General features: G+C 44.1%; 1 protein-coding gene across 2 annotated transcripts in view; it reads right to left on the bottom strand.

Moving 5' to 3' along the window:
• The window catches only part of EEF1AKMT2 (EEF1A lysine methyltransferase 2), a 34,921-nt gene extending 15,084 nt beyond the window's left edge, over positions 1–19,837 (bottom strand). The window contains exons 1-4 of one of the 2 annotated variants that reach the window (XM_055246239.2): positions 19,612–19,837; positions 18,017–18,082; positions 16,782–16,896; positions 785–892 (exon numbers count right to left, since the gene is read on the bottom strand). In XM_055246239.2, the coding sequence (XP_055102214.1) occupies positions 785–892; positions 16,782–16,896; positions 18,017–18,082; positions 19,612–19,721 (399 nt within the window). In that variant the 5' untranslated portion in view covers positions 19,722–19,837. Of the gene's footprint in view, positions 1–784; positions 893–16,777; positions 16,897–18,016; positions 18,083–19,611 lie in introns of those variants that run through there. The other variant, XM_055246254.2, reaches the window with a different exon arrangement.
• Positions 19,838–24,015: the final 4,178 nt, after the last annotated feature.

Here is a 24,015-nt window from a genome sequence, read left to right as displayed (position 1 = left end):
AACAGATGGGACTCAACAGGCTTGCCACAAACCTTTGATTTGTCAAAAAACATACCATTTGGGAAGCCAAAAAAAACAGGGCATGCCTGTCTATAACTCTAGAGCTCAGAAAACAGGCTTGGGCTAGAAATACAAATTTAGGAATCATCATCTCACAGATCATAGCACACAAAAATAAACTAAATGATTTTTGGTGACATACTACTTGATGCATTTAAAACCTTTTGATCTGCGCAGGGCGCAGTGGCTCACGCCTGTAATCCCAGCACTTTGGGAGGCCGAAGCAGGCAGATCACAAGGTCAGAAGATCGAGACCATCCTGGCTAACACGGTGAAACCCCATCTCTACTAAAAATACAAAAAATTAGCTGGGCGTGGCTGCAGGCGCCTGTAGTCCCAGCTACTTGGGAGGCTGAGACAGGAGAATGGCATGAACCCGGGAGGTGGAGCTTGCGGTAAGCCGAGACGGCGCCACTGCACTCCAGCCTGGGCAACTGAGCAAGACTCAGTCTCAAAACAAAACAAACAAAAAAAACCCTTTGATCTGGTTAATCCATAGTTAAGTATTATGTGGAGCGGTAGTGTATGAACAAACATACAGAAGAAAAAATAATTTCCCCAAACCAACTAGATTAAATTTTTAATATGGCTATTTAAAAATGTTTCAATTTGTATTATTTATGATTGATCCCTAATTTATGTGAGTTTAAAACTTGTCAATTAATATGCTCTAGAAACATTTAACCTCCATTGTAAATATTATAGTAATATAAATAATAGTTACCTTTAACTTAATGTTAGATAAACCTTCTTTTTCTATAATACTTCCAGAAAGCTGAATTGCAGAAGGAGAGTAATCAATTCCAGTAATATTAGAGAAACCAAATTTTGCCTAGAGAGAAATAATTTCATACTTTAGTATAAAATTTTAATATAATGTTTTGTTTATGAATTATAATATTCCTTTAGGACTAGGGTTATCTTATTTTTGTTGTAGAGAAAATGACACATAATCCAATAATTCATAATGCTTAAATTTTATTGTAGACTCTAAATAAAAACTGAAAGTGTATATACTATGACAATGCCTTTGTTTTCATAATACTTTATCTCTTTTTCAAAAGGAAATTCATGTTCTCAAAAATAATGAAAATATATGTATAAGCCCTCAGGCAAAAAAAGGTAACATTAACTTTTGATGCTGATAATTTCCAATTCACACATAAATTTGTCATATATTTTACTTAACCCAATTAAATTATATTAACAAAATCGATGCAAATGTAATAAGCTATCAATTTTTAAATTTTCCCTTCAGTGTAATTACACATTATGCAATTCTCCACCAGCCATGTGATTTTTAACCACCCTACACTTGTATACTACTTTTACATCTTTAAAAATATTTCATACATCCCATTAGATCTTTACAGAAAACCTGTGAGGTAGGGTGGGCAGGTATCAGTATCCCCAAGAAGTTTCTTTAACTCACTGGACTTGAGAGTTAACCCATCTAGGCTGTGTAGTGTCTGTGGCCAAAGTATGGAAGCTTCTGGTCTTTACACACCCCCTAACAACACTAAACATTTTTAGACCAATGAGACTAAAAATAATTTCAAAGGAAACATGAAAAACAAAGTAAGTTACAAAGTACAGTAGAGCCTGAAATTCCCTTCCTGCTCTTCACCATTTACTAAATGGTTACTTCCTTTAAAACTCAACCTACTGCCACATCAAATCCATGAAGACCTACCAAGTCTTTTTAAACCTAAGTAACTGATTCCTAATCTAAACTCAAGGAACAAGTATACCAATTACTTTCTACAGGTAGATTGCTCCCTTTATTTTTGTTTTTAATCTAAAGGTCTCTTTTTTGATGCCAACATTCTACCCTTTTAGTTGTATCCCTCCTTATTCCTTGAGATTCTCTCCCCATTTCCCTTAACTGCTTCTCTGGGAGACCTAGAACCCAGGATGAGTCTATTAACTGTTTCTTACTGGTTCCTTCTTCTTTTATTTTTTTTTTTGAGACAGAGTCTCGCTCTGTCGACCAGGCTGGAGTGCAGTGGCACGATCTCGGCTCACTGAAAGCTCTGCCTCCCGAGTTCATGCCATTCTCCCACCTCAGCCTCCCAAGTAGCTGGGACTATAGGCACCCGCCACCATGCCCAGCTAATTTTGTTTTTGTATTTTTAGTAGAGATGGGGTTTCACCATGTTAGCCAGGATGGTCTTGATCTCCTGACCTCGTGATCCACCTGCCTCGGCCTACCGGTTCCTTCTTCTCCCATGCCTGTTTATTCTTCTAGTACAACTTATAAAAATCACAAATAGATTTTTTAGGCTTCTAGAGGTATCACTCACGGCCTCAAACTATCTCCAATGTCTTTCACATTCAATTTCTGGCACCCAAAAATGAGCAGACATTCAAGGAAACAACCAAACCCAAGGAGAGAAATTGACTTTAGAAACAGACCCGACAGGAGACCCAAATAAATGAATTATCAGAAAAAGATTTCAAAACAACTGACAGAAATGACAATGACAAGTGGGAGAATTCTAGCAGAGAACTGAAAACTACAACAGAGAAACAAACAGGGCCAGACACGGTGGCTCACGCCTATAATCCTAGCACTTTGGGAGGCGGAGGCAGGCAGACCACCTGAGGTCAGGAGTTCAAGACCAGCTTGGCCAAGATGGTGAAACCCCATCTCTACTAAAAACACAAAGATTAGCCAGGCTAATTTTGTAGTGGCAAGTGCCTGTAATCCCAGCTACTCGGGAGGCTGAAGCAGGAGAATCGCTTGAACCCGGGAGGTGGAGTTTGCAGTGAGCTGAGATTACGCCACTGCACTCCAGCCTAGGCAACAGAACAAGACTCTTGTCTCAAAAAATAAATAAAAATAAATAAATAAATAAATAACATAATTGAAAAATACAGTAATTAGGAAATTCAAGGGTGGGCTTGATAGCAGACTAGACACAGCAAAAAATAAAAAAAAAATCAGCAAAGAACAGTCAGAAGAAAATATCCCTGTTATACACAGAATGACAAAAGAATGGAAAATTAAAAACAGGAAAGAATATCAAAGACATAATATGGGCCAGGCATGGTGGCTCACGCTTGTAATCCTATCACTTTGGGAAACCAAGGCAAATGGATCACCTGAGGTCAGGAGTTTCAGACCAGCCTGGCCAACATGGTGAAACCCGTCTTTACTAAAAATACAAAAATTAGCCAGGCATGGTGGTGGGCACCTGGAATTCCAGCTACTCAGGAGGATGAAGCAGGAGAATCGCTTGAACCTAGGAGGTGGAGGTTATAGTGAGCCAAGATCGTGCCATTGCACTCCAGCCTGGGCTACAAGAGCGAAACTCTGACTCAAAAAAAAAAAAAAAAAGACAGACTATAGCACAGAAAATAAGATGTAACACATACACACACACGGTCATGTGTCATCATGGAGTGTACTTACAAAAACCTAAACGGTAGAGCCTACTGCACACTTAGGCTACATGGTATGGCTTATTACTCCTAGGCTACACACCTGTACAGCATTTTACTGTACTGAATACTGCAGGCAACTGTAGCACGATGGTATCTGTGTACCTAAAGATTTTTTTTTTTTTTTTTTGAGACAGGTTCTCACTCTTGTAACTCAGGCTGGAGTGCAGTAGCACAATCATGGCTTACTGCAGCCTTGCCCCCTGGCTCAAACAATCCTCCCACCCCAGCCTCTCAAGTAGCTAGATAGGCTCATGCCACCACCATGCCTGGTTAATTTTTATTTTTTTGTTTTTTTTTTTTGTTTTTTTTTTGTAGAGACAGGGTTTCGCCAGGTTGCCCAAGCTGGTCTTCAACTCCTGAGCTCAAGTTATCCACCTGCCTTGGCCTCCCAAAGTGCTGGGATTACAGGCACGAGCCACTGTGCCCAGCCCTGAAGATATCTATACATAGAAAAGGTAAAAATACAGTATTATAATCTTATAGGACCACCATTGTATATGTGGTACATTTCAACTGAAACATTGTTATGTAGTGTATGACTATATATACACACACGCACACACAACCCTCTACATCCACAGGGGTTCGAGACCAGCCTGGCCAACATGGTGAAACCCCGTCTCCACTAAAAATACAAAAATTAGCCAGGTGTGGTGGCACATGCCTGTAATCCCAGCTACTCGGGAGACTGAAGCAGGAGAATCACTTGAACCCCGGAAGCAGAGGTTGCAGTGAGCAGAGATGGCGCATGGCACTCCAGCCTGGGTGACGGCGCAAGACTCTGTCCCAAAAAAAAAGAAAAAAGAAAAACAGAAACAGCTCAAAAACATCCAGGGAGTAGGGATGCGGGATATAAGGCGACAGATTACCTTTAAAAGGACAACAATAAGGCTTATAGCTAACAATAAGTGATAAAGAATGGAAGCCAGAAGACAGTAAAAGAAAAATAGTAACCTAAAATGATATAGCAAAAACATCCATCAAAAATGTAGGAAAAGTAACCATCAAAAATGTAGCTGATCAATGAAAAAGTAGTAAGTATAAGAAATGGTCTTCAGGCCGGGCGCAGTGGCTCACGCTTGTAATCCCAGCACTTTGGGAGGCCGAGGCAGGCGGATCACGAGGTCAAGAGATTGAGACCATGGTGAAACCCCGTCTCTACTAAAAATACAAAAAAAATTAGCTGGGCGTGGTGGCGGGCGCCTGTAGTCCCAGCTACTCAGAGAGGCTGAGGCAGGAGAATGGCATGAACCCGGGAGGCGGAGCTTGCAGTGAGCCGAGATTGCGCCACTGCACTCCAGCCTGGGCAACAGAGCGAGACTCCGTCTCAAAAAAAAAAAAGAAATGGTCTTCAGTGGCTGTTAATATAACAAAAAGATGAATGCTCTACACCAAATGTTCTACGTCACATATGCAAATATACACCAACACCTAGTAAGTTTACTTGCCAAACAAAAAAAATCGAATAAAAATCTCTCGACCCAGGGTCAGCAATCTTTTTTTTTTTTTTTTATGGAAACAGGGTTTCCTTCTGTCACCTAGACTGGAATGCAACAGCGTGATCACAGCTCACTGCAGCCGCAACCTCCCCAGGCTCAAGCGATTCTCCCACCTCAGCCTCCTGAGTAACTGGAATTACAAGGACACACCACCACACCTGGCTATTTTTCTGTGTCTTTAGTAGACACAGGGTTTCACCATGTTGCCCAGGCTGGTCTCAAAGTCTTGAGCTCAAGCAAACCTTCCACCTTGGCCTCCCAAAGTGCTGGGATTACAGGTACGAGCCACCATGCCCAGCCAGCAACTGTTTTCTATAAAGAAACAGAATAGTCAGGCGTGGTGGCTCTCGCCTGTAATCCCAGCACTCTTAGAGGCCAAGGTGGGTGGATCACGAGGTCAGGAGATCGAGACCATCCTGGCTAACACAGTGAAACCGAGTCTCTACTAAAAAATACAAAAAATTAGCCGGGCATGGTGGCGGGCACGTGTAGTCCCAGCTACTCGGGAAGCTGAGGCAAGAGAATGGCATAAACCCAGGAGGCAGAGCTTGCAATGAGCCGAGATCATGCCACTGCACTCCAGCACTCCAGCCTGGGTGACAGAGCAAGACTCCGTCTCAAAAAACAAAAAGAAACAGAACAAATATTTTAGGCTTTGCCAGCCATACAGTCTCTGTTACAACCAGTCAACTCTACCAATGCAGCACTTAAGCTGCCATAGACAATATGCAAATGAATAAATGTGGCTGTATTCCAACAAATATTTATAAAAACAAAGGAAGTCCAGATTTGACCCATAGACTGTGGTTTGCTGACCCTTAATTTAGGTCTAATTTCCAACCTACAGACAACACAAGGGACAGAAACCATGTTAAATACTATAGAGATGTAATTAGAAAATTCACATTGTGAAAAACCATTCGGACAAATGAACTACCTTCTACAAAAAATAAATCGTAATGGTAAATAAATAAATCATGCAGTAAAAAATTAAGACATATCAACCAACTGCAATGTGTGGACTTAATAGCAAAATGAAGGTGCCAGAGAAAAAAGTCAGTGAATCTGAAGACAGATCAATTGAAATATAACATTTGGCCGACAAAGACAAAAATGACTTTTAAAAAATTGAACAGAGATTCAGGGACCTGTGGAGCAATAGAAAAATTGACATTTCATGTGTATAGACTCCCAAAAGGAAAGGAGAAAGACAGTAATACAGAAAAAAATAGAAAAAACAAAAGCTAGAAATATCACAAATCTGGCAAAAGACATAAGCTTACAGATGCAAAAAGTTCAGTGAACACCAAATAGGATAAGCCAAAGAAATCCAGGCCACAGCACACATCATAAGCAAACTGCAAAAAACAAAAGACAAAGAAAAAAATGTTAAAAGCATCCAGAAAAATGATGCATTCACAGGAAAACAACAATTCAAATGACTGCAGATTCCTCATGAGAAAACATGGAAGTCAAAAACAAGTGACGTAACTTTTTTTTTTTGAGATGGAGTCTTGCTCTGCCGCCAAGCTGGAATGCAGTGGCGCGATCTTGGCTCACTGCAACCCTTGCCTCCTGGGTTCAAGCTATTCCCCTGCCTCAGCCTCCTGAGTAGCTGGGACTACAAGGGCATGCCACCAGGCCCGGATAATTTTTTGTATTTTAGTAGAGATGGGGTCCCACCATGTTGGCCAGGATGGTCTCGATCTCCCGACCTCGTGATCTGCCCACCTCAGCCTCCCAAAGTGTAATCCCAAAGGGATCACAGGTGTGAGCCACCGTGCCCGGCCCATAACATTTTTAAAGTACTGAAAGAAACGGCTAGCTCAGAATTCTATATTCAGGCCGGCTGTGGTGGCTCACGCCTGTTATCCCAGCACTTTTGAAGGCTGAGGCAGGCAGATCATCCGAGGTCAGGATTTCGAGACCAGCCCGGCCAACATGGTGAAACCCCATCTCTACTAAAAACACAAAAAGTAGCCGGGCGTGGTGGTGGACACCTATAATCCCAGCTACTCGGGAGGCTGAGGCAGAAGAATCGCTTGAATACAGAAGGCGAAGGTTGCAGTGAGCTGACATTGTGAGATTGTGCCACTGCACTCCAGCCTGGGTGACAGAGTGAGACTGTGTCTCAAAAAAAAAAAAAAAAAAAAAAAAAAAAAAAAAAGGATTCTATATTCAGCCAAAAAAAAAAAAAAAAACAAACACTCCTTAGGAATGAAGGTGAAATAAAGCTATTCTCAGGTAAAGGAAAACAAAAAAAATTTGTTGCAAGAAAACCCTCTCTAAAATAATTTCCAAGAAGAATTTCTTAGACAGAAAGAAAAAAAAAGCTCAGAGATCCAGAATACAAAGGTGAAATAAATATCTAGGTGAATATAATTAAATATTCTTCTCCTAGTGTATTCCTTAAAATGTTTGAAAAAGATCATAATATTATCTAATGGAATTTTCAACATAAAGGTAATAGTAAAGACAACTACAACCTAAAGGTGAAAGATCAAGAACCCAACATGATAAGGTTTTCACATTCCACTTACAGTGGTAAAATACTGATTCCAAGGAGATTTTGACAACTATATATATTGTAATCTACACAGGAACCACTAGAAAAGCCATACGAAAAGGCACAGTCAACTGCCTAAAGCAACCACTAAAACAGCCATATGCAAAGAGATATATATTCAAGAAGATACACATAAATTAAAATGAAATACTAACAAATGTTTGAATAAGCCAACACCAGCAGGAAAGGAAAAAGAGAAGAATAAAAAACAGGTAAGGCCAGGCACGGTGGCTCAAGCCTGTAATCCCAGCACAAAGGGAGGCTGAAGCGGGCAGATCACCTGAGGTCAAGAGTTCAAGACCAGCCTGGACAACAGGGCAAAACCCCGTCTGTACTAAAAATACAAAAAGTAGCCGTGTGTGGTGGCGGGTACCTGTAATCCCAGCTACTCAGGGAGGCTGAGGCAGGAGAATTGCTTGAACCCAGGAGGTGGAGGTTGCAGTGAGCCGAGATCCCTCCATTGCACTCCAGCCTGGGCAACATGAGTGAAACTCTGTCTCAAAAAAAAAAAAAAAAAAAAAGAAAAACAGAGGTAAAAAAGGGAAAACAATAAAATATAGACCTAAATCCAAACATATCAATAATCACATTGAACATAAATGTTCTAAATACACCAGTTAAAGGTTAGAGATTGTTAGAATAGATAAAAATAAGTACCAACTATATGCTGGCTACAAGAAATTCACTTCAAATATAATAGTAAGGTAAGTTAAAAGTAGAAGGATGGAAAACGATATAACGTGTAGAAACTAAACAAAAAGGGGCTGAACATCATGTCCACTCGGATGGCTATAATTTAAAAGACAGATAATAAAAAGTATTGGTGAGAATGTAGGGAAAAAACTTTTTTTCTTTTTTGAGACAGTCTGACTCTGCCTCCCAGGCTGGAGTGCAGTGGGGCCATCTCGGCTCACTGCAACCTCCACCTCCCAGGTTCAAGCAATTCTCCCACCTCAGCCTCCTGAGTAGCTGTGACTACTCAGGCACACACCACCACGTCTGGCTAATTTTTGTATCTTTTGGTAGGGACAGGGTTTCACCATGATGGCCAGGCTGGTCTCAAACTGCTGACCTCAAGTGATCCACCAGCCTTGGCCTCCCAAAGTGCTGGGATTGCAGGCATAAGCCACTGTGCCCAGCCAAGAATATGGAGGAATTTAAACTTTCATGTATTGCTGATGGAAATTTAAAATGGTGCAGCCACTGTGGAAAACAGTCTAGCAGCTCCTTAAAAGGTTAAACTTACCGAGTATGCTTAACTGGTGTATGACCCAACAATTTCACTCCTAATACCCAAGAGAAGTGAAAACATATGTACACACAAAAACTTACACATGAATTTTCCTTTTTTTGTTTTTGGAGATAAGGTCTCACTCTGTCACCCAGGCTGGAGTGCAGTGGCATAATTATGGCTCACTGCAGCCTCGACCTCCTCAGACTCAGGTGATCCTCCCACTTCAGCCTCCCAAGTAGCTGGGACTACAGGTGCACTCGCCACCAACCAAACCTGGCTAAATTATTTTATTTATTTATTTTTTGGAGACAGAGTTTCACTCTAGTTGCCCAGGCTGGAGTGCAATGGCACAATCTCGGCTCACCACAAACTCCGCCTCCCAGGTTCAAGTGATTCTCCTGCTTCAGCCTCCCGAATAGCTGGGATTACAGGCATGCACCACCACGCCCAACTAATTTTATATTTTTAGTAGAGACAAGGTTTCTCCATGTTGGTCAGGCTGGTCTTAAACTCCTGACCTCAGGTGATCCACCTACCTCGGCCTCCCAAAATGCTGGGATTACAGGTGTAAGCCACCACACCTGGTGATACATACATTTTTCAAGTTCACATGAAAAATTCCCCAAGACACACTATATCTTGGGTCTTAAAACAAACCTTAACAAATTTAAAAGGATTGAAATCATACAAATCATATAAGGCATGTTATCTGACTATAACTGAATTAGACTATAAATCTGTACCAGAAACATAACAGAAAAATCCCAAAAACATGGAAATTAAACATATTTCTAAATAACTCATGGATAAAAGAAAAAAATTAGAAAAATTAGAAAATATTTTGGACTGAATAAAAATACAACAAATCAACAATTTAAAAAAAATTTAGGTGAGGTGTAGAACAATTTTTTAAAATATAATATATCAAAATTTGTGGGATGCAGCAGTGCTTACTGATAAATTCATAGCATTCATAGTGTTAAATAATTTCATTAGAAAAGTCTCAAATCAATAACCTAAGTTTCCACCTTAAGAAAGTAAAAAACGGAGGCCAGGCGTGGTGGCTCATGCCTGTAATCCCAGCACTTTGGGAGGCTGAGGTGGGTGGATCACGAGGTCAGGAGATCGAGACCATCCTGGCTAACACAGTGAAACCGTCTCTACTAAAAATACAAAAAAATTAGCCGGGCGTGGTGGCGGGCGCCTGTAGTCCCAGCTACTCAGGAGGCTAAGGCAGGAGAATGGTGTGAACCTTGGGGGGCGGAGCCTGCAGTGAGCCAAGATCACACCACTGCACTCCAGCCTGGGCGACAGCGAGACTCCGTCTCAAAAAAAAAAGAAAGTAAAAAAAGGAACAAAGTAAAATCAAGAAGAAAAAAAAATAGAACTCACCGAAATTAAAAACATAAAAATAGGCAGGGCAGGGTAGCTCACACCTGTAATCCCAGAACTTTGGGAGGCCAAGATGGGTGGATCACCTGAGGTCAGGAGTTCGAGACCAGCCTGGACAACATGGTGAAACACTGTCTCTACTAAAAATACAAAAATTAGCGGGGCATGGTGACACACACCAATAATCTCAGCTACTCAGCAGGCTGAGGCAGGAGAATTCCTTGAACTCCAAAGGCAGAGGTTGAAGTGAACCAAGATCACACCACTGCACTACAGCCTGGAAGACAGAGCAAGATTCCATCTTAAAAAAAAAGGTCTAAATGTAAAAGGTAGGCTGGGCGCGGTGGATCACCCCTGTACTCCCAGCACTTTGGGAAGCCGAGGCGGGCAGATCATGAGATCAGGCGTTTTAGACCATCCTGGCCAACATGGTGAAAGCCCATCTCTACTAAAAATACAAAAATTAGCCGGGCGTGGTGGTGCACACCTGTAGTCCCAGCTACTCGGGAGGCTGAGGCAGAAGAATCGCTTGAAACCAGGAGGCAGAGGTTGCAGTGAGCCAAGATCATGCCACTGCACTCCAGCCTGGTGACAGAGCAAGACTCCGTCTCAAAAAGAAAAGAATGTAAAAGGTAAAATGTTAAAACTTTAAACAAAAACACAGGAGAAGTTCTAAGTGACCCTGGGTTAGGCAGAGTCCTTTAATATGACAACAAAAGCATGATCCAAAAAAGGAAAAAATTAATTGGACTTCATCAAAATTAAGAACTGCTCTTCAGAAGATACTGTTAAGTGAATGAAAAGATAAGCCAAAGAATAGAAGAAAACATCTGCAAATCTTGTACCTGGTGAAGAACTTATATCCAGAATACGTTAAAAATTGTCAAAACTTAATAAGTAAACAATCCAATTTAAAAATGGGCAAAAGATCTGAACAGACATTTTACTAAAGAAGATAAACAGGCCAGGCGTGGTGGCTCACACTTGTAATCCCAGCACTTTGAGAGGCCAAGCTGGGTAGATCACCTGAGGTCAGGAGTTCGAGGCCAGCCTAGCCAACATGGTGAAACCCTATGTCTACTAAAAATACAAAAAAATTAGCCGGACGTGCTGGCACACACCTGTAATCCCAGCTACTCAGGAGGCTGAGGCAGGAGAATCACTTGAACCCTGCAGGTGGAGGTTGCAGTGAGCCGAGATCATGCCACTGCACTCCAGCCTGGGCAACAGAGCGAGACTCTGTCTCAAAAAAAAAAAAAAAAAAAAAAGATACACAAGTGGCAAACAAGCACACAAAAAGGTGCTCAACATCATTACTCATTAGAGAAATGCAAATTAAAACCGTAAGAAGCTACTACAGTTAATATCAAAAACAGCCTACTATATGATGATAGAAGTGACAGCAGTGGTCACCTTTAGAAGGGAAAGAGTGGGAGGGGCCACAAGGAAGCTCCTATGGTACTAGAAATGTCCTATTTTTTGGTCAGGTTGGTGAATAACACAAGGGGTTCATTTTGTATCACTTATGCTCACCTTTCTACATAAACTACACTTCAATTAAGAAGTTCAGGGCCGGGCGTGGTGGCTCACACCTGTAATCCCAGCACTTTGGGAGGCCAAGACGAGCAGATCACAAGGTCAGGAGATCAAGACCATCCTGGCTAACACGGTGAAACCCCATCTCTACTGAAAATACAAAAACTTAGCTGGGTGTGGTGGTGGGCGCCTGTAGTCCCAGCTACTCGGGAGGCTGAGGCAGGAAAATGGCGTGAATCCGGGAGGCAGAGCTTGCAGTGAGCTGACATCGCCCCACTGCACTCCAGCCTGGGGGACAGAATGAGACTCTGTCTCAACAAAAAAAAAAAAAAAAAGAAGTTCAGGCCAGGCAGAGTGGCTCACACCTGTAATCCCAGCACTCTGGGAGGCCGAGGCAGGCAGATGGATTACCTGAGGTCAGGAGTTTGAGAACAGCTGGCCAACATGGCAGAACCCCATCTCTACTAAAAATACAAAAATTAGCCAGGCATGGTGTACGCCTGTAATCCTAGCTACTGAGGAGGCCAAGGCAGGAAAATCGCTTGAACCCAGGAGGCAGAGGTTGCAGTGAGCTGAGATGGCACCAATGCACTCCAGCCTGGGTGACAGAGCAAGACTCTGTCTCAAAAAAAAAAAAAAAAAGAAAAGAAAAGGAAAAGAAAAATTCACCTCAAAAAAGAAAAACACTTCCCAAAAACGACCCCTTATCTATGTGGTTTCACCAGTGAACTCTAACAAACACTTAAGGAAGAAGTAACGCCGTTTTTTTTTTTTTTTGAGACGGAGTCTCGCTCTGTCACCCAGGCTGGAGTACAGTGGTACAATCTCGGCTCACTCAGCTCACTGCAAGCTCTGTCTCCGGCTTCACGTCATTCTCCTGCCGCAGCCTCCCAAGTAGCTGGGACTACAGGCACCCGCCAACACGTCCAGCTAATTTTTTGTATTTTTAGTAGACAGGGTTTCACTGTGTTAGCCAGGATGGTCTCGATCTCCTGACCTCATGATCTGCCCACCTCGGCCCCCCAAAGTGCTGGGATTACAGGCATGAGCCACCGCGCCCAGCCAGTAACACCATTCTTAAAATTTCAAAAAATAGAATTTCAACTAATAATACCAGCATAACCTGAAACCAGAACTTGACAATAGCATCACAAGAAAATTACAGGACTAGGCCGGGCGCGGTGGCTCACGCTTGTAATCCCAGCACTTTGGGAGGCCGAGGCGGGCGGATCACGAGGTCAGGAGATCGAGACCACGGTGAAACCCCGTCTCTACTAAAAATACAAAAAATTAGCCGGGCGTGGTGGCGGGCGCCTGTAGTCTCAGCTACTCGGAGAGGCTGAGGCAGGAGAATGGCGTGAACCCGGGAGGCGGAGCTTGCAGTGAGCCGAGATCGTGCCACTGCACTCCAGCCTGGGCGACAGAGCGAGACTCCGTCTCAAAAAAAAAAAAAAAAAAAAAAAAAAAAAGAAAATTACAGGACAATCCCCAGCAGGAGAGAGCTGCAAAAATCCTAAACAAAATATTAAACTGAATCTAGTGGCATATATAAGTTTGGTTTATTCCAGAAATGCAGTTAACATTTGAAAATGGGCCAATGTAATTCATCAACATTAACAGACTATAAGAGAAAAATCACTTTATTATCTTGATAACAGGAAAAACATTTGACAAACAACAAGATTCATAAGAAACACACACACAGCCAGGTGTGGTGTTGGGTGCCTGTAATCCCACCTACTTGGGAAGCCGAAGCAGGAGAATTGCTTGAGCCCAAGTGTTCAAGGCTGCAGGGAGTTATGCTCACACCACTGCACTCCAGCCTGGGAAACAGAGCGAGGCTCCGTCTCTAAAATTTAAAAAAAAAAAAAAAGACAGAAACCAGCCAGGTGTTGGAGGCTCACACCTGTAATCCTAGCACTTTGGGAGGCTAAGGCAGGCAGATCACCTGAGCTCAGGAGTTTGAGACCAGCCTAGGTAACATGACAAAATCCCATCTCAACTAAAAATACAAAAAATTAGCTGGATGTGGTGGCGCCCACTTGTAATCCCAGCTACTGGGGAGGCTAAGGCACGAGAATCACTTGAACCTGGGAGGCAGAGCTTGCAGTGAGCCAAAACTGTACCACTGCACTCCAGCTTGGGTGACAGAGTGAGACTCCATTTCAAAAAAAAAAAAAGAAACACGCATACACACATACACACACACACACACACACACACACACACCCCCTCTTAGCAAAGCAGGAATAGCTTCCTTAATCTGATATGGAGTTACCTACAAAACAAACAGCTAACATGACACCTAAGACTGAAATACTGAAAGCATTTTCTGAAAAGGGAAAAGAAGACAAGGATGCCTTCTATCACCACTTCTTTTCAACATTCTACTGGAGGTCCCAGACAGTGTAATAAGAGGAAAAGTTATAAAGGATTGGGAAGGAAAAAATAAAATTGCCACTATTCACAGTGTACATAATTATACGTGAAGAAAGCCTAAAATAATCTACAAACTGACCAGGCACGGTGGCTCACACCTGTAATCCTAGCACTCTGGGAGGCCAGGGCGGGTGGATCACTTGAGGTCAGGAGTTCAAGACCAGCCTGGCCAATATGGTAAAACCCTGTCTCTATTAAAAGTACAAAAAAATTACCCGGACATGGTGGCATGCGCCTATGGTCCCAGCTACTTGGGAGGCTGAGAGGCAGAAGAATTGATTGAACCCAGGAGGCAGAGGCTGCACTAAGGTGAGATCGCACCACTGCACTCTAGCCTGGGCTACAGAGTGAAACTCCATCTCAAAAAAAACAAAAAGAAAGAAAAAGAAAAGAAAAGAATCTACAAGCTATTAATCTCAAAGGATAAATCATTAGCCTCTACCAGTAAACTATTAAAACCTAAAAGAACCTATATAGGTAAAGAAAGAATCAATGAAACTGATATAATTGTACAAAGGAATTTTTTTTTTTTTTTTTTTTTTTTTTTGAAACCTCTCACTCTCGCCCAGGCTGATCTCGACTCACAGCAAACTCCACCTCCCGGGTTCACACCATTCTCCTGCCTCAGTCTCCTGAGTAGCGGGGACTATAGGCGCCCGCCACCACTCCTGGCTCATTTTTTGTATTTTTAGTAGAGACGGGGTTTCGCCGTGTTAGCCAGGATGGTCTCAATCTCCTGACCTTGTGATCCACCTGCCTTGGCCTCCCAAAGTGCTGGGATTACAGGCATGAGCCACGGCGCCCGGCCACAAAGGAATCTTATATGGCAATAAAAATGAACTACATAGCGAGGCATAATGGCGTGCATCTGTAATCCCAGCTACTCGTGAGGCTGAGGCACAAGAACCACTTGAACCCAGGTGGTGAAGATTGCAGTGAGCCGAGATCGTGCCACTGCACTCCAGCCTGGGTGTCAGAGCCAAGACTCCGTCTCAAAAAAAAAAAAAAAAAAAAAAAGGCTGAAAGACACCAGGAATAGCTCATCTTAAAGAGTTTCATTTATACCTTCAAAAACAGGCAAATTAATCTGATGTCAAAAATCATCTTTTGTTCATGATTGGTAGATAGTGGTTATTTTTAAAAAGTAAGGAGGGCCAGCCTGGGCAACATAGTGAGTCCTTGTCTCTACAAAACATGAAAAAATGAGGCGACAGGATCGCTTGAGCCTGAGAGGTTGAGGCTACAATGTGCCATGATCGCACCAGTGCACTCCTACCTGGGTGACAAAGCCTGAAAAAAAAAAAAAAAAAAAGGAAGAAAGGAGTAATAACTGGTAGGGAGTTCAAGGGGAATTTCTAGAGTTCTTTAATATTTTACATCTTGACCCAGGTGATTGTTATGTGGATGTATTCACTTTCTGATAATTCACTTAGCTGTACACTTCTGATTTGTGCACTTTAATGTACACATACTATATCTCAATGTTTCAGAAAGGGTTATTTCAAGTTCTTCTAATCATATTCCACTACTAAAAACATTTTAACAATTCCCCATAGCCTAAATGCAAAATCGAAGGTCTTAAGCATGGCAAAGCATAATATGGTTCCCATCTTTAACTTAATCCTCATGTCTGTCCATCCCCATGTATACTTTGTATTTCAATTTATCAAATTATTTACAGGCCCAGAACATAAAATACTGCTTCAGCCTTCATGCCTTTAGATAATATTTCCATTAGTTGAAATCTTCTCCCTCTTTACACTCCACTAGGTCACCATACTGTCCCTGAAATTTCCACCCAACTTGGATATTTACTCCTCCAAGATGCTTCCCTATCCCTCCACTCCAAAATTAATCACTCTCTTTTCTATATTCAGTGTATTACTGCACGCATCAAGTGATAGCACAACTGTCCATATGTCAGTCCATACTCTATTGTAATGTAAACAATTCAAGCACAAAGTCTAAATTTTCCTGTTGCCAACGCCAAACATGAGGCTTGGCATGTGGTGGTTACTTAACAAATTTTCACTCTTATGTTTATTTCTGTACTAATTAAGACTGTAAAACTATCTAGGATGAAGCCTAAGTCTTATAATTCCTCCATAGCACACAGCATAGCAAGAGCACACTACAGGCACTCTACAGTGATGGTTTAGCTAGCAGTGGAATGTTTACCAATACACAGCTCCATGGATAAAATGCGCTTTTCAAACCATATGCTTACCTAAGATAAGATACGTATGTCCTACTGGAATTGCAAAAGGTCATCTTTATATATATATATATATAAATACATTTCCAGAGTTTTGAGCTACAAGAAACCAATAGCAATCACCTAGTCACAACCCTTAGGAAAGAACAGAAGCCTAGAAAAATTAAGTGGCTTATTCAAGGTTAAGGCTATAGCCAAATGGATCAACACTAGGACTCAGATTGCCTAGGTTCTCTCACAATCCATGCAGCCTCCCTTTTGTACTATGCGACTTCTCCAAGTGTGACTGCTTTACTATTTTATATTTAGATGGTTAATATCCTCAACTGCAGGGCCTTTAAAAATTTTCCTTTTAAAATTTGTCTCTAACAAACAAATACTAAAAGTACCAACAAGTTCAACCAGGAAAACACCATTTCCAGTTCCAATATCAAGCACTGAAGCATCCAGTGGAATCTTGTGTTTCTGCATCCACCTTATTAGTCGATTCATACTCTCTTCTCCAAACCTGTTAGAGAGAATCAGTCAAATAACTGAGGGATACAGAGCAAAAGTCACCACTATATTCCATTTAAGCTATTTATACCATATGCTCAAACTCTTACTTGAAAGTGAAAACATCTGTGACTGCTTAAGCTTTGTCTCTACTGTAATTTAGGAGAAACCATCTCCAGGAATACAACAGAATAGACAAGGTCAGTATGTTATTTACTAACATTTCTCTGTATCAGCATTAACACTTGTATGTGTTGGTGGCTCAGAATTTCATTGTTTATTGACAAAGGACAACTATAGGGTGAAATGCTGTCATCAAACGTAAATGTGAGATATTAAAAGAGGGCTCACACCCATTCTCCCAACACTTTGGAAGGCCACGGTGGGAGGACTGCTTGAGGCCAGGAGTTCGAGACCAGCCTGGGTAACACAGTGAGACCCTGTCTCCACAAAAAAAAAAAATTTGCTGGGCATGGTGGCATGCAACTATAGTCCCAGCTACCCAGGAGGCTGTGGCGGGAGGATCACTTAGGCCCAGGAGGTCCAGGTTGTAATGAGTTACGATGATCATGCCACTGTACTCCAGCCTGGATGACAGAATGATACCCCACCTCTCCTAAAAAAAAAAAAAAAAAAATGTAAAAAAAATAATAATAAAAGAAAAGAAATACTTTAAATCTACCCACTAAAGCCAGACTTAATCCAGGGTTCCCAGGATTTTTAGGCTTTCTTTGGGTATAAGCACTTGAATATATGCATTTTTTTTTTTTTTGAGATGGAGTCTCACTCTGTCACCCAGGATGGAGTGCAGTGGCACGATCTCGGCTCACTGCAAGCTCCGCCTCCCAGATTCACGCCATTTTCCTGCCTCAGCCTCCCCAATAGCTGGGACTACAGGCGCCCGCCACCACGCTTGGCTAATATTTTGTATTTTCAGTAGAGACGGGGTCTCACCGTGTTAGCCAGGATGGTCTCGATCTCCTGACCTCGTGATCTGCCTGCCTCAGCCTCCCAAAGTGCTGGGATTACAGGCATAAGCCACCGCGCCCGGCAAATATATACGTATTTTTTTAAACACACACACATATACATACAATCTTCTTGATTATAACTTGATTCTTTTCCTAACTCACCAGATTTCACCTGTATCTCCATATTCTCGGAAAGTTTGCAGTTCTCTCTCATAGACAGCATCCCAACTATGTAAACAATGAAATGCAAAGCAAGACTCTTGAATTAAACTGTATTATGAATTAAATGTGTGTTTCTAACACATTACAGAGCTATTTATGACAGAAGTTTAAACATCGCTAGTGTTATTAATAAATACACATAGTTCAATCTTTTAACATCCTTGAGTTAAAAGAAGGAAATACATGGGCAAGCAGAATACGTTTATACTGTACATGTAAAGCATTTAGGACAATATCTGATGCACAACAGTAAGTTTTAGCCTAAAAAACACAGAGACATTTGTTCACGTATCCCTAAGTCCCTGACCCAAGTTCAAAATTTGATGAAACAAGCACATCTGGTCTCAAGTGTGCAGGCACACAGTCTCTTTCCTGTGCTATTTGTCTCTGCCTATTCCAGTCTTCTAGCCCTCCGTTTAAATTTTCTCTGGACGCTTTTCTTCTTTTTTTGAGACGGAGTCACGCTCTGTCGCCAGGCTGGAGCGCAGTGGCGTGATGTCGGCCCACTGCAAACTCCGCCTCCCGGGTTCAAGCGATTCTCCTGCCTCAGCCTCCCGAGTAGCTGGGACTACAGGTGTGCGCCACCACACCCCTCTAATTTTTGTATTTTTAGTAGAGACCGGGTTTCACCATGTTGGTCAGGCTGGTCTCGATCTCCTGACCTTGTGATCCGCCCGCCTCGGCCTCCCAAAGGGCTGGGATTACAGGCGTGAGCCACCACGCACCCGGCCCTCTGAATCCTTTTCATTTGCCATCTCTTTTCCTACAATGATTCTCTAGAATCCCTGCTCCCTCTCGATCTCCTGACCTTGTGATCCGCCCGCCTCGGCCTCCCAAAGGGCTGGGATTACAGGCGTGAGCCACCACGCACCCGGCCCTCTGAATCCTTTTCATTTGCCATCTCTTTTCCTACAATGATTCTCTAGAATCCCTGCTCCCTCTCATCCCGCCAATTTACCTCTCCCCAACTGTTCCCTGCAATCATTCATCCACCCACCTTAATTCATTTAATAATTCCTGAGCGTCTGTTTTAGGTCAGATCTCTTTCTCTCACCCCAAAATCCCCCACCATCTCTCCGCTCCCGCCTCGGGTCATCCGCTATTCCCACCCCACTTCCAGCTCCCACATCCCTCCCCTCCTACTCAGCCTTTTCGGCTCCCAGGCCCAGCACTTCTCCCTCGGTCTCTCACTCTCGCCGACCAGCCCTATTCTCCAGCCTCGCCCTCTCCCCCTTTCCCCCAAGCCTGGCCCTCAGGTTCGAGACTCCCAAAAGGCCTCCCAGGAGCCAAAGCCTGTCCCGCACCCACAAGCCCCTTGGGCTCCAATCCCTTGAAAAGTCGGTTAACTGCGCAGGGCGACCCCTACGAATTCCACTCTTTGAAATCCCCGTGAGCCCCCGCCTGGTGGCCCTGCTCCCGTCACGTCCCCGAGGGTCTCCCTGGCCCTGAGCCCCGGGTCTCCACCCCGCCGTCCCCTTCTCGGGGCCCAGGCAGGGCGGCACGGCTCATCCTCCCCTGCCCAGCGTCACACTCACTGCTCGCGGGTCCCCAGCGCCGACGGGACGAAACCGTCCTCCCCGGCACTGCCCTTGTCCGACCGCGCCGCCACCGCAGCGCCACCGCCGCCGTCAGCGACCGAGCTCATTTCGCTCCACGTCCTGGACGGCCGTTGGGGCCGCCATAGAGACGGGGCACAGGCAGAGCGGACGAGCGGCCGGCGCCTCTAGGCGGCGGGAGGCCGCCCTCTCGACTGCTCCAGTCCCCGCGCTGGGGCTGGGGTGCGGGCGCGACGCCCTCCGCGCTGCCCCCGGCTCCCTGCGCCGGCGCGGAACACGCGCTCTACCCACAGCGTTAGTGGCATCCCCTTCGTCGAGGTCCAAGAGCGGCTGTATTTGGGGACTGCTATTTGTGAGGGACCATTAGAGGTATTGCATTTTGGAAAACGGCTAGCTTCCGCACCGTGGACACCTAAAGCCGACGCCGCTCTACCCAAACGCAGAAATCACTTCACCTCTTCACCGAGTGCGCCCGTGTGCGAAGCGGTGGAGAGCGTCCATCCAGTTATTTGGCTCCTTGGCAAGAGGCCAACTTCGTTTCTGGCTAAGATTCTGACTTGAAAACTGCGTTCTGGCCTCTTGTGACTTGATGTCACCGGTAGACGTGGAAATTTATGTCCAGGGAAAGGAATGCCCTGAAACTCTCCACAATACGCCAAACACGGGGATCAGTGTGTTGTGAAAGAAAGACTGCTAAGTGAGAGGATGCCCGGATAAGCCTCAGCTCTGCCTCGACCCAGGCACCTGGCCTTGCTTAAGTTTGTTTTGTTTTGTTTTGTTTTTTGAGACGAAGTTTCGCTCTTGTCGCCCAGGTTGGAGTGCAATGCAATGGCGCGATCTCGGCTCACCGCAACCTCCGCCTCCCGGGTTCAAGCGATTCTCCTGCCTCAACTTCCCGAGTAGCTGGATTACAGGCGTGCGCCACCACGCCAGGCTAATTTTGTATTTTTTTTTTTTAGACGGAGTCTCGCTCTGTCGCCCAGGCTGGAGTGCAGTGGTTCGATCTCGGCTCGCTGCATGCTCCGCCTCCCGGGCTCACGCCATTCTCCTGCCTCAGCCTCCCGAGTAGCTGGGACTACAGCCGCCCGCCACCACTCCCGGAGAATTTTTTGTATTTTTTTTAGTGGAGATGGGGTTTCACCGTGTTAGCCAGGATGGTCGCGATCTCCTGACCTCGTGATCCACCCGCCTCGGCCTCCCAAAGTGCTGGGATTACAGGCGTGAGCCACCTCGCCCGGCCTAATTTTGTATATTTAGTAGAGATGGGGTTTCTTCATGTTGGTCAGGCTGGTCTCGAAGTCCCGACCTCAAGTGATCCGCCCGCCTCGGCCTCCCAAAGTGCAGGGATTACAGGCGGGAGCCACCGCGACTGGCCTCTGGTCTAAGTCTTAACCTCTGTGTGTTTCCTCCCTGTACCATGTCAGAACTAGACGGTGACTTTGTTCCACAAGACTGCTCCCAACCCGCGAACCGGAGATTGCATCTGCCTCTGGGTCTGACTGCCATTGGTAGATCTGCAGTATAATACAAGAGATCTTACGGGCCAAAGTCTGGGGTGTTTTCTGTAGTAGCTATGAAATACTGCTGGCCCTATGTCCTAGGCAAGGCCCTCAAAGGCCCCTAGCGAGACTGCCTTCCAACCAAAGGGAATTGTTTGCTAGGCCACGTTTCTGTTGTCTTGGCAGGCAGAAGCCCAGTAACAGGTCCCTAAAGATAAAATAGCATCAGAAAACCTTCCTAGGATCGGATGCTCATCTCTCCTATACATAGTGTTCTGAGATCTTCAGGCAGCCACTAGTGATAGGGTAAGATAAACGGCAAATGGGAGGCCGGACACGGCGGCTCACGCCTGTAATCCCAGCACTTTGGGAGGCCGAGGCAGGCAGATCACGAGGTCAGGACGTAGAGACCATCCTCGCCGACATGGCGAAACCCTGTCTCTACTAAAATACAAAAAATTAGCCAGGCATGGTGACACGCGCCTGTAGTCCCAGCTACTTGGGAGGCTCAGGCAGGGGAATCATTTGAACCTGGGAGGCGGAGATTGCAGTGAGCTGAGATCGTGCCACTGCACTCCAGCCTGGCGACAGAGTCTCCAAAAAAAAAAAAAAAAAAGCAGATGGAAATCCTTGTGCGTAATGATTAAAGAAAAGGCCGGGCGCAGTGGCTCAAGCCTGTAATCCCAGCACTTTGGAAGGCCGAGGCAGGCCGATCACCTGAGGTCAGGAGTTCCAGACCAGTCTGGCCAACATGGCGAAACCCCATCTCTACTAAAAAGACAAAAATTAGCCAGGCATGGTGGCAGTTGCCTATAATCCCAGCTACTCAGAAGGCTGAGGCACAAGAATTGTTTGAACCAGGGAGGCGAAGGTTGCAGTGAGCCAGGACTGCACCACTGCACTCCAGCCTGGGCGACAGAGTGAAACTTTGTCTCAAAAATAAATAAATAAATAAAATTCAAGAAAGAACTTAAGTAACCTTATTACAGAGCAATAAAACCACCGGATGCCATGGCCAATTAGTGCTGCCCTGGGCAAGCGGTTGTTTTGATCTTTTCTAGATTCTAGATGCTAGAGAAAGCAAGCTTGAGTGGGGCTGAGTGAGCCTTTAAAAGTTTTAGGTCAGCCGGGTGCGGTAGCTCACGCCTGTAATCCCAGCACTTTGGGAGGCCGAGGCGGGCGGATCACAAGGTCAGGAGATCGAGACCATCCTGGCTAACATGGTGAAACCCCGTCTCCACTAAAAATACAAAAAAAATTATCTGGGTGTGGTGGTGGGCGCCTGTACTCCCAGCTACTTGGTAGCGGAGGCAGGAGAATGGCGTGAACCCGGAAGGCGGAGCTTGCAGTGAGCCCAGATCGCACCACTGCACTCCAGTCTGGCCGACAGAGCGAGACACGGTAATCCCAGCTACTCAGGAGGCTGAGGCAGGAGAATTGCTTGAACCCTGGAGGTGGAGGTTGCAGTGAGCTGAGATAGTGCCACTGCACTCCAGCCTGAGTGACAGAACGAGACTGTCTCAAAAATAAATACATAAAATAAAGTAAAATAAAATAAAATATAAAATAAAAAGGGCCTATTTCATTAGGTATTAAATCTGTTCTCTGGCAAAAAAAATTAATGAAATAAAATTGGCCTACATCAGAGTGTTGTTAGGAAGATTAGATAAGTTCATAGACCGTGCATGTACAGTGTAGAACAGAGCCTGATACAGTCTATTCAGTAGATATTAATTATCATTCTTAGTGACTTCTTTTGTTAATTTTTTAAAATTATTTTTTAAAGTTTTTGTGGGGCTGGGTGCAGTGGCTCATGCCTGTAATCCCAGCACTTTGAGAGGCCGAGGTGGGTGGATCATGAGGTCAGGAGTTTGAGACCAGCCTGACCAACATGGTGAAACCCCATCTCTACTAAAAATACAAAAATTAGCTGGGTGTGGTGACGTAATCCCAGCTACTCGGGAGGCTGAGGCAGGAGAATTCTCTTGAACCCGGGAGGCGGAGCTTGCAGTGAGCCGAGATCACGCTACTGCACTCCAGCCTGGGCAACAGAGTGAGTCTCCATCTCAAAAATAAATAAAAAAATAAAATTTTTGTGGGTACATAGGTGTATATATTTATGGGGTACATGAGATGTTTTGATACGGGCATGCAGCATGAAATAAGCACATTGGAGAAAGGGGTATCCATCCCCTCAAGCATTTATCCTTTGAGTTATAAAAAATACAATTACATTCTTTAAGTCATTGTAAAATATACAATTAAGTTATTATTGACTATAGGCACCCTATTGTGCTGTCAAATAGTAGGTCTTATTCTTTTTTTTTTTTTTTTTTTTTACCCATTAACCATCCCCGCTCCCCTCCAACCTCCCACTATCCTTCCCAGCCTCTGGTAACCATCCTTCTACTTTGTATGTCCATGAGTTCAATTGATTTGATTTTTAGATCCCACAAGTAAGTGAGGACATGTGATGTTTGTCTCTGTGCCTGGCTCATTTCACTTAACATAATGATCTGCAGCTCCATCCATGTTGTTGCAAATGATCACGTTTCTGTTGTCTTGGCAGATAGATGACATTGGCCCCCATTCTTTTTTGTGGACTCCCTCGTGTCTATGTGCTACTTTTGCTTTATCCATTCACATGTTGTTAGACACTCAGGTTGCTTCCAAACCCTAGCTATTGTAAACACTGCTGCAACAAACATGGGTGTGCAGTTATCTCTTCGATATACTGATTTCCTTTCTTTGGGGTACATACCCAGCAGTGGAATTACTGAATCATATGGTAGTTCAATTTTTAGTCTTTTGAGGAAACTCCAAACTGTTCTCCATTATGATTTTACTAATTTCCATTCCTACCAACAGTGTACAAGGGTTCCCT

This window comes from Symphalangus syndactylus, chromosome 2 (assembly GCF_028878055.3).
Source record: "Symphalangus syndactylus isolate Jambi chromosome 2, NHGRI_mSymSyn1-v2.1_pri, whole genome shotgun sequence".
Taxonomy (NCBI): Eukaryota; Metazoa; Chordata; class Mammalia; order Primates; family Hylobatidae; genus Symphalangus; species Symphalangus syndactylus.
The sequence above is the reverse complement of the archived record's forward strand: the minus strand, read 5'-3'. Positions and strand labels throughout refer to the sequence as shown.